This window comes from Pelmatolapia mariae, linkage group LG12, assembly GCF_036321145.2.
Source record: "Pelmatolapia mariae isolate MD_Pm_ZW linkage group LG12, Pm_UMD_F_2, whole genome shotgun sequence".
NCBI lineage: Eukaryota > Metazoa > Chordata > Actinopteri > Cichliformes > Cichlidae > Pelmatolapia > Pelmatolapia mariae.
The window spans coordinates 21,548,337-21,559,744 of NC_086237.1; the positions used below are offsets into that span (position 1 = coordinate 21,548,337).

The window sequence follows — 11,408 nt, forward strand, 5'->3', positions numbered from 1 at the left end:
TTAACCCTTTGTTTCTGTACAACACTTTGGGCAAGCCTTCTGTTTTTAAATATAAATAAATGTGATTTGGATTCTTGTTCAGTTGTTGCTTTGCACAAATAACATAGATCTAAAAAATAATTAGGGTGTCTATTAACGTATCAAAGTGTGTTTAATGTCCTGTATAATCAATATGTATTATTACTGCTACAGCAGCTGCTATTTTGGGCCCGCCCAACCTATAAAATCTTTCTAAACTCGCTCCATACGACACTCCTTTCTGGAGTGTCGTGTCATAACAACCATCACGAGCACAGGTGACAGTTCACCTGTGGTGTGTATATTACTAGACACGTGTGCTTTTACATTCTTTTGTGTGTGTGTGTGTGTGTGTGTGTGTGTGTGTGTGTGTGTGTGTGTGTGTGTGTGTGTGTTTCCTATTATTATATGCTTGTAGTAGGTTTTGCAGTTTGACTGTGAATCATGAGCCTGGTGCTAAATGTCCTATTCTATTTTTTGTGCTTTAATGTTTGTTTGAACCGAGGATAAGCCTGTAGCTGTGGGAACTTTGGTGAGTCTTTTTTCACAGCCACCTATTAGGGTGATGGTTGCTCCTGCATAGAGCAGGGCAGTATGGCCAAAAAAATAAAATAAAATAAATAAATAAATATGTATGTATGTATGTATGTATGTGTATGTATATATATATATATATATATATATATATATATATATATATATAGGTCATTTGAAAAATTGCGATAACGATATAACTGACGATATAATTGAGGCGAGACAAAATACTTTACAACTCCACAACTTTATTGGTGCAAAAAAAAAAAACCCAAAGCAGCTGTTTTTTATGTGCATTGAAGTTATAAAAAAATGTAACATGCAAATGCAAATTCCTTGCTGACAGTTTAACCAAAAGGCATTTCCAGTGGAAATTGGCCAACATATCCTCAGCATAACCATGTATAATATCCACAAAAAGAGGTTATACACACACAATACGGTAATATTATGTTGAAGCACAGTACGTATCACTGCGCGAGGCTCCTGCCTACGATAGCCACAATGTTCCAACAATCCATCAAGCGGTGCGGCTTCGTAGCTTAGCAAAGTCGTACTGAAACATTTGACGGATTTTCGAGCGCCGTGTACATAAAATCGTTTCGAGGTCAGTAAACACAACCAGAATTCATACATAAGGCACACGGGATTATAAGGGGCTCTGTCGACTTTCAGAAAAACCAAAGGATTGATTTTAAGTGTGCCGTATTTTCCAAAAAACACGGTAATAATGACGCCCCGCTAGCATGCTCTACCAAAAATAGTGCTTTGTTGTGTATCTGACGGACGAAAGCCAATAATACTCAAGTTCAAAACTTTCAGCCACAAACACCAAGTCTCATCAATAAATCCAGCAGCTTTAGCTACAAGAAAAGGCCCTGTGCTGTTGGAAAATCTGACCCTAATGTTTTCCTTTTTAAAATACATCTTTACAAGCGGTAATCTATCAAAATGACGTTAACGCCATAACTGCATTAACGTGGCAATTCTCCGTTAACAAGTTACTGCAGATCGCCCCGTGCGTGGGGCTGGACTGCATCGTTAAAGCGTTGACGGCTTGTTAACGTGTTGACGCCTCCAACCCCACGCACGGGGGCCCTCCGCAGAACAGCTGCTAAATCTGTCTGTCTTTGTTATTATGTTCAGCGTGTTTTTAGTTTACATTTTGAGCTTTTTGTTATGCACAAAAACAACATTGTTTTTTTTATACTTATGGAGCATTATTATTTGATAAATGCTGATAATTTATTTTTGAGTAATTTTTTCATGTACATCTATGCTGAATGTTAATAAAAGTGCCTGTGTGAGATCTGGGACACAGCTTTGACTTCTAACTCTTTTTTGTTCTTACCTTATGGCTTTAAAAGTACATTGAGATATATATCATATATCACCATCCAGCTAAAGAATATTGAGATATGAATTTTCAGTCATATCGCCCAGTCCTTGAAATAGCTACAGTACGGATTTTTCTCCATGTAAGTTTAAAATCTGTCATGCTAGAGTTTTGAAGGTTTCTCTGACTTTTATGGTATTTCTCAAAAAGATATGCCAAAATGCACCTTAAAATACAAATGTTTTATATTACTTCAACCATATATATTTTATGCTAAATAAACAGCTTGAAACTAATATACAAACACAAAAGGAAAATTTAACAGTAAAACTGTTCCTCTTCATTTACATACACAGGTCATCACCAGAGGAAATCTGCATTTAAAAACTGACAACTGGCTTGTGCTGTGGAAATACAAGAACCAGTTATATAGTTTTCTTTGAAGAATGCATATGTGGCTTGCAGTTTAAGCAGTGTAAAGACAGCACATGCCATTCAGACTTTCAGCTGTAACTGTCACATTGTTGTAGTATTGTCAGATTTAGATTGATGTGTATTTCTTTTAAGATTATAGTTAATGAAACATTTACCATTGTAATATTAAGATGCATGCTAAAGGACTGTTTGAAATCATGGAGCACTGATTATTTTATAAGGGTTTTAATTGTTATTTTTTTTGTTTTTGTTTTTTATTCTGTTTCCAGCAGGTGAAAACTACAAGAGCCAAAAAGGTCATGAGTGAAATTCTGACAGTAGTCAGTGAAAACTGAGACACGGACAATACAGTGATACAGGAAAAATGGATACACCATTAAACACACATCTAAGGAGGAAAACTTGGAATGGGAGTGAGAGCACTAAAGATAAAGAAAACAGTTTTAGCATTTGTGAGTCTTGTAAGGCCCTGATACATGACTGCAACCAGTGTAACAATCCAGCACGGAGTAGAAGAGAAATGGCTGAACTAACTAATTTGTCAAGAAACGATGTTCCCCAACAGTATGAAATGAAGGAAAGAAAAAGAAAAAGGACACAAAAAAGAGGCTCTGATTTAAACCCTCATGGCAAACACAAGAAAAGTGGAACAAAAAAGGCAACAAGCTTACTTTCAGAACTGATGTTTAATCAAGATCATGCAATTCCTCGTGTTAAACACAAGCAAACACAAACAGAAATAACAGTTGATGATGAATCAGCAGCAGGTAGCAGCATTACAAATTCTGAGAGTGAAGAAATCGTGACACGCAGTATTATGAAGTCCGAAACCATGCCAGATGATTATAAACTTCAAGAAACATCTGGATCTAGTGGGCTGTGCAGCAGATCCTGCCTCTTGCCTTGTTCTCACAGCATGGTCTCACTGAGCAAAATACCCTGCACAAACAACAACTTCACACAAGTAAACAGCTCACCTGATGTGCTGTTAAATGAGTTTACACCAGTTATCACAGATGATTTTGATGATGAAACCTACCTGTTCCAGTGCTCCTGTCCAGGTCTGTACCAGTGCAGTGTGACCGGCCTGGTGTTTTTAATGAAGGGAGAAGGAGACGTGGTTTACAGGACTGTCCCTTGGAACAGGAAGCTGCTGGCCCAACACCACAAGAAGCCTGCAGGACCCCTGTTTGACATCAAATGTCAGCAGCAGTCTGTGTGTCAGCTTTGTCTCCCACACTGTGAGATCATCTCCACAGGTGGAGGTCAGTTCTTGCAGGTCGCTCATGTGAAGGATGAGGGCATCGAGTTCATCACCCCTCAGCGGATAACGGAAAGTCATGTTATTATAAACATCACAGGGTTTTCTGGTTATGGTATTGTCAGTGATAAAGACTCTCCTCCTGACCCAGTCCAAGCTTTGGTTCTGCTCTTCTACAAACTCCCAGTTGATCCTGATCTGAGATCCATCCTCAGTGTGTTGTTGCTTCCAAGGAACATCGTGATCCGTGATGTACAGCGCACCAGGAGGAAGCTAAATGGGGATGAGAGGTACATAGACACTTCTCCTCATTGCAAACTGCATCCAAAGCAGTTTTACACTCTGTCCACTGTTCCTGAGGATAACCTGATTAAAGTTGAACCAGAAAAAGCTGATTTTGATGATGAGTACTATGACAGTTACTTTACGTCATTCCAGGTGATTTTAAGAAGAAGCCTCACAGATGTTAACCTGAGTCTGAAAGATAAGAGCAGCTCCACCTGTGTTTGGGAAAGAGATGTGTGTCTTTTCTCCCCTACAGTGGGAGCTTTGAATCGTCCTCCTTCTCAGAGGCTGAAAAACACACGAAGCTGCTTCATTGAAGGGATATCAGGACCTGTTCTCAGCAGCCTGATCGACAAACTGCTGGAGAAAACGGTGATAACTGATGCAGAGAGGGAGGAAGCAGACGCGATGAAAAACAAAAGGGAGAAAGCTCGTTTTGTTATTGACACTGTGAGGAGTAAAGGTGATGATGCCAGTTCAGAGTTTATTAACTTTCTCCGTGAGCTTGACAAAATGTTTTTTGGGCATCTCAGGTTAGATAGATAGATAGATACTTTATTAATCCCCAAGGGGAAATTCAAGGTTCCAGCAGCTTAAGAACACCACACACACAGCATTCACTACAATGCTGTGTGTGTGGTGTTCTTAAGCTGCTGGAACCTTGAATTGGATATTCTATGACTTTGTTTTTGCAGAACTCGTGGGGAGAAAGTGAAGCTAGGGCTGTGCGATATGACCAAAATCTCATATCCCGATATTTTGACATCTGTCGTCCAATAACGATATAAATCACAAAAATGTAACATTTTCTGTAAATTCTGTGAATCTCGGGCAGCTCGACTTACGTGAAGTGTTTCCAGCTGGGCGTCGAGTCCATTGTTTTAACCCATGCATGAAACGATACATTTTTAGACAGAAGTTGTAACGCCCGCCGTTTTCTTTCTGAGTATTTATTACACAGCGTGCTGCGGGGAAAAGCCTGTTCTAACATTTGAGTCTAAGGTTTATTTTTTAGCACCTGACAGCTCATTTTTGCTTCTCAGGCGTAAACACTCTGCATACTCTTTCACGCGATTCAGTTTATTTTGAAAAGTCTTAACAGGATCTTGAGCTTTATTGTGAAAGGTTTATGTGGAAAATAAACAAGCGGACATGCGGTGGTTTAACGGTCGTTGTTGCTAACGACAACGCATAAAAACAAGCGCTTGTCCATCCGTAGTGTGGTTATATTAAATATAAAAGAAAGAGAGAACTTTAAGAAATTAATATAGCCACTACAGTGACCATCAAAATGATGAAAAATATTGCCGTAAATAGTTTATTTTGCGACACCACGAAACAAACGATAGCTTAAAATGAAACGATAGACGTTTTTATATCGTCATCCGATATATTTCGTTATATCGAACAGCCCTAAGTGAAGCAATTACCTGCATGTTTGTGTATATTTAGGGTCAGTAGGGAAAGGGCTGGGAAAAATCCCAAAACAGTATGTTGGTCTTAAAAGTATCTGATAAAACACTTAAAATATATACTATCAGTCAAAGGTTTTGACAGTCTCATATAATGGTTTTCTTTAGTTTTACTACTTTCTACATTGTGGGTACAAACTGAAGACAGCAGATATTTTTAAGCAAAATATACAGAGTCAAGTAGCAAAGAAATAAAATTCTCTAAATATGTCTAATATTTCAGATTCCCGAAAGTAGCCACCTTTTGCTTTGTTGATACTGCTGCAAACCCTTGGCCTTCTTTCTATGAGCTTCATAATGTAGTCACCTAAAATAATTTCACTTCACAGGTGCCTTGTCAGGATTTGTTTGTGGAACTTGGCTTCTTAACAGGGTTGGGATCATCAGTTGTGTTGTGCAGAAGTCAGGTTGGTACATGGCTGACATGCCCATTTGACAACCATTAGCTGATGGTTCTTGTCATGATATGAATTCTAAGTAAAGAGAAACAACAGTCCATCATTACTTTAAGAACTGAAGGTCAGTCAGTTTGGAATATTGCTAAAACATTGTGACTGTATTTTGGGACACATTCAACAACAAACAAGTGCTATGATAAAACTGTCTCACATAAGGACCAAGGAAGAACACGAGTCACTTCTGCTGCTGCTGATAAATTCATCCAAGTCACCAGCCTCAGAAATCGCAAGTGAACAGCAGCTCAGATTAGAGTTCAGATACATGCTACACAGAGTTCCTGTAGCAGACACGTCTAAATTGACTGTTCAAAGGAAAGTGCGCGAATCAGGCCTTTATGGTCAAGTACCTGCTAAGAAACCACTACTAAGGAAAAGCAACAACTAGAAGAGATTTATTGGGCCAAGAAACACAAGGAATGAACAGGAGGTTGGAAAACCATTTCAGGCGATGACTTCATGAAGTTCATCGAGAGAATGTCAAGAGTGTGTAAAGCAGTAACCAAAGCAACAGGTGGCTATCTAAAATAAAACATGTTTTATCATCTAAAATATAAAACATGTTTTGCGTTATTTCACACTTTTTTTGTGTTTACTACATAATTTCATATGTGCTCATTCATAGTTTTGATGCCTTCACTGAGACTCTACAATGTAAATTATCGTGAAAATAAAGAAAAACCATGAAATGGGAAAGTGAGAACTTTTGACTGACAGTGGCTGTGCAAGTTAAAGGACTTTGTCTATAACATGAAAAGGGCAAATTGGCCAGTGTGAACACAGTACTGTGCATCAACATTGATTTAAAAAAAACAAATGTGTGGTTACTACTTCAATTAGAATTTAAAAAACATGCTTTTGTACCATGCATCTATTTTTAGTTATTTTTTGTTTTGTTTTCTAAGAATATAATAAAATGAATAGGAAAAGTAAATAAAAAACAATGCACATTACGAACAATTTCAGAGTTCAACCCTGTCACTTGTACATTAATTCATAGAAGATAAGATACTTAAAATTTTAAACAATGGTTTTCCAAGTGCATGATTTCAATGAACTCATCTTTGGTAATTTTCCGTCATAAAATGTTCGTAAAGACAAATTGCATTAGCATGCTTCCTGTAGGAGGACAATGAAAAAGGAGACATGACAGTATTTTATCTTTCCCGTTCAAACTTCTCCCCTCAAATATTTGCAAGTATCTTTAAAAGTCTGTAAAATGTGTTTTTTTTAATGGTGCCAAAGTCATTTTTTAAAATCTTTCTTTGATGAGTAAAGAACACATTTTTACTGTGACTCTGAAATCATACAGTTTCAACATTTCATCAAAAATTGCAGCTGCATATATTTTTTTTATTCTGTGTGTTTTATAATGAGTGCTGTTTTAAAATTGGCTGATTCTTTTGTATGCTTTGTTATTTTACAGTGACTTTTTGCTTTTAAACTTTGCACTTTGTGTTCTTCTGTTAAGTTGTTGAGACTGTGGAATAAACCAAATCTAACAGGTGAATATAATTCTTTGAAAAAAGTTGCATTAAATTCAAATTGGATTTGATTCATACCAGTTCTATAAAATTAAAAATGTTTGTAAATTGTTTTACTGCAGATCTCACATTATTTATGGCAGGAAGCACCAAGTTCTCTGTACCCGATTTAAAAATCCACAAACGCACTTTTTGTAAAGACAGCTGAGTGATGACAGTGATTGCAACATCCTAGTCTGAGTTTAAATAAAGGGAAACAAACACCAAAGTGTCTTTAATCTGTGTTTGAATCTGTTTCTACAAATCTGACAGAAACCAAACAGCTAAACACATTTACCTTTAAATTCCTGCTTTGTTTTGAAACTATGCAATAATGTGAGTTAGCTTTTAGTGTGCTCTTTAGGGTGTTTTTCAGCATTATATGTTCTTACTTTTATTTTTAGATTTTCATTTTCTAGTTTGCTTTATTAAATATAATAACTTGTCTCCATGGTTATTTAACTTGTTCCGTGTGGGTGATGGGCTCCGCCAGGGCTGCCCTTTGTTACTGATTCTGTTCACAAATTGTATGGACAGAATTTCTAGGCGCAGCCAAGTGGCGCAAGGCTTTCACTTGGGTGGTCTCAGAATCTCATCTCTGCTTTTCACGGATGATGTGGTTCTGTTGGCTTCATCAGGTGATGGCCTCAAGCTCACACTGGAACAGTTTGCAGCCAAGTGTGAAGCGGCGGGAATGAGGATCAACACCTCCAAATCTGATGCCATGGCTCTCAGCTGGTGTTACGTCCCCACGTGAAAGCTAGGCGATGAGGGTGGGGGGCAGTAACAGTTGGATCCGGGTGAAATGAAAAGAACACCAGGCAGAGGTATTTAGCACAAAATAAATCTTTATTATAGTCAAATACCTCAATCATATAAATAGTAACAACAAAGAAGACCGCACCGCTGCTTTAATGATAACTCAAACAGATCAACACAAAGAGAATGGTGACCACTTCAACAAAGAAAACAACTATAAGGCTTCAACAGAAAAAGACAGCAACGCTGCTATTAACGATAACCAGGCAGGCCAAACAAAGTAATGGAGGCCGCCGTCACCTAAGCAAAACCACTACTCGGTTAAGAGCTACTCACCAAGAGCCACGCACGGTGGGGCTGGTCACACACACACAGCAGGCCTTATCCACACCTAGGCTGGAAACACACACTGACCAGCACAGAGGAAAACCACCAGAAACCTCTCCCACTGCTCCTACCACTCCACACCGTAGGCAGGACAAGCACACACATAACACGCAACGCGGAGACACCAGAGAAAGCCACCCTCCCACATTCAGTCCATCCCCAGCTTATATAACCTCAGAGAGGTGATTGCTGACTGGGCCCAGGTGGTAAATGAGGCCAATGAGCAGCAGCTGTGTCCTGGGTATGGATGGGTACCAGTGTCCGGTGCCATCTGACATAAACGGTAGTAACCAGACCGAAAAGCAGCGCACATTTCGGTGCTTTATATTCGGTGCTTTTTTTTTTTTCCTGAGCCAATTCTAGCCAATCATTTTACGTTTCCGAAGATAGTAGGCGGGGCCAGGTACGTACGTTCTTTTAGAGCAGAGCTACACATTAAAAATGCCCAAGGCGAAGCGGTCAAAAGTCTGGCTGTACTTCACAGCAAAAGATGCAAACTCAGCAGCCTGCAACAAGTGCTTTAAGCTGATACTGTGATTCTGCCAAAGGAGGTAACACCTCGAATCCGATGAAACACCTGGCGACGCATAGCGTTTTTTTAAAAGCCGAGAAATGCGCAGGTTTTGATAGCTTGCTGCGAGACCTCACACCAAGCACATCTACTGCGGGTGCGGTGCCTGTTATCGGACCTGGAGTTAGCAACATCCCCCAAAAACCCTTATGGTGTGTTCACACCGAACGCGATAGAGGCGGCCAGAGCGTCAGGTTTACATGGTTTACATGGCTGTGACAAGGGGCAGATCCAGCCAAAGCCCTTCTTTCTTCAATGGAGGGGAGGCTAATCAACGCCGTAGCAAACAACCCGGAGCTGTACGACACCAGCTGCTTTGTGTACCGAGACAGGAATATAAAGGACCGAGCTTGGAGGAAGAAATGTGAACAGTTCGGGCAATCTGGTAAGTTCATTAATTTCTCTTTTTACATTTTTCACTGACCCGGGGAAGCCGCACAAAAGCTAGCAAGCCACCGCTATTTTCCCACTGATGTACAAATACCGTTTTGCTTTTATGCATGTTGTCATATAGGAATATATTTTGTTTATTAATAAACAACACACAGTGGTCCCGCTCATCCGTCACTGCCTCGCTTTTTCGCTGATTTTTTATTTTTTTTTTTTTTGCACAGTACAGCATTGCATTCTGCAGCCTGATTGGCTGGATCCTGGATCCTGTGGACTGTGGACTTTCCTCCTCTGGCCACTAGCCCTCGCCACCCCGCTGTGTCGCTGAAGTCTGCACCATCTCCACCACTACGTCCCCGGAGCCGTGGCGGGCAGCCCGGCGCTGTGGCGCAAACTCGCCGCGGAGAACTGTTCTTCACCCCGGCTCCTCGGAGAAGAGGACCCACGGCGCGGCTACCTGGGAGTCACTCACGCGGTCCGGCTGGTGCATCTCCATTTGAACACCCCCGGTGCCGTGGCGCAGGCGTCTCAGATGGCCAGCAGTCCCCGGTGGCATCTCCTCTCTCCACGCTGGTCCTCGGGGATTCCATCGTCAGGAACGTGCGGATGAGGGGGGCGCTCACGCTGTCGTTCCCGGGAGCCACCGTTGTCCACATAGTGGACAGAATTCCCAACATCCTGGCGTCCCACCCACAGGCCAACCGGCTCATCATCCACATCGGCACCAATGACATTCCCAAACAGTAATCTGAGCTGCTGAAGCTGGACTTCCTCCAACTCTTCAGCCTCCTTGGTCAGTTGCAGGTGAGTGCTTTTATCTCTGGGCCCACCCCCACCTGCGGCAGAGGGATAGGCCGTTTCAGCCGGCTCCTCAGCCTAAACACCTGGCTTTCCTCCGCCTGTGTCTCCCACGGCGTGGGTTTTATTAACAATTTTGATCCCTTCTGGGAGAGGAGACATCTTTTTGGGGCAGACGGACTCCACCTCAACGCCTGGGGACGCCGTTTGCTGTCCGCCAATTTGGTATTTGGTATTTGTTCCACTTTTAACAGTAATACACAAAACTCTGGACTCGGACCTCTCTCTCCCACAGTCAACACAATACCTGTCATAATCACAAACAGAGAGCAACACAATTATCATAAATACAGTAACTCCAAAAACATTAATAACCTCCGGCCTCTTCAAAAATCTCAGCATTCATTGAACTCTACTGTCAAAAATCCACCAGTCTCAATTAGTATGGCACTTTTAAATGTCCGCTCTCTGTTGAATAAGTCTTTTATTATTAATGATTTAATTTTAGATAATAAACTTGATTTTTTATTTTTAACTGAAACATGGCTGGGCTCGGATGCACCAGTTGATCTCACTGAGGCCTCCCCACCAAATTTTAATTTCTCTTTTTCTAATAGAAGTGGCAAGAGAGGTGGTGGGACTGCATCTTTAACCAATAACACACTCACCACCAAACAAATTTTATTGACCATTTTACCACTTTTGAATTCCACGCTATTGTTTTTAGCAGCCCTCCAGTTTTATCTGTCACAATTTATAGACCACCTAAAGACAGTGCTGCTTTTATCAAGGAATTCTCAGAATTTTTAATAAACATACATTCAAAATATAACATGATAATTCTAACCGGTGATTTTAATCTGCACATAGATAATCCTTCTGACCCTACATCAAAAGAATTCTTAAACATTCTTCACTGTATGGATTTTACCCAGCACGTCACGCAGCCGACTCACAACAGAGGACACACTCTGGACCTGGTCATCACCCATGGGCTGTCCACCAGTGTGTCCTCTGTTGTTGACTTAGCTGTCTCTGACCACTACTGTGTGTTTTTTAACATCACCGGTTTTATTCAGCGGGAGACCTCGGTGCGAACTGTGAGGAGGCGCTATCTAACCTCTGAAGTGGCTGCAAATTTTACCAGGGTTTTAGACGAATGCCCCCCTGTGATTCTACCTGCA

General features: G+C 40.7%; 1 protein-coding gene across 1 annotated transcript in view; it reads left to right on the plus strand.

The window, feature by feature from the left end:
• The window catches only part of LOC134638261 (uncharacterized), a 14,381-nt gene extending 4,208 nt beyond the window's left edge, over positions 1-10,173 (plus strand). The window contains exons 2-4 of the mRNA XM_063488780.1: positions 2,593-4,368; positions 7,958-8,072; positions 9,729-10,173. Of these exons, the coding sequence (XP_063344850.1) occupies positions 2,688-4,368; positions 7,958-8,072; positions 9,729-10,173 (2,241 nt within the window). The 5' untranslated portion in view covers positions 2,593-2,687. The remainder of the gene's footprint in view (positions 1-2,592; positions 4,369-7,957; positions 8,073-9,728) is intronic.
• Positions 10,174-11,408: the final 1,235 nt, after the last annotated feature.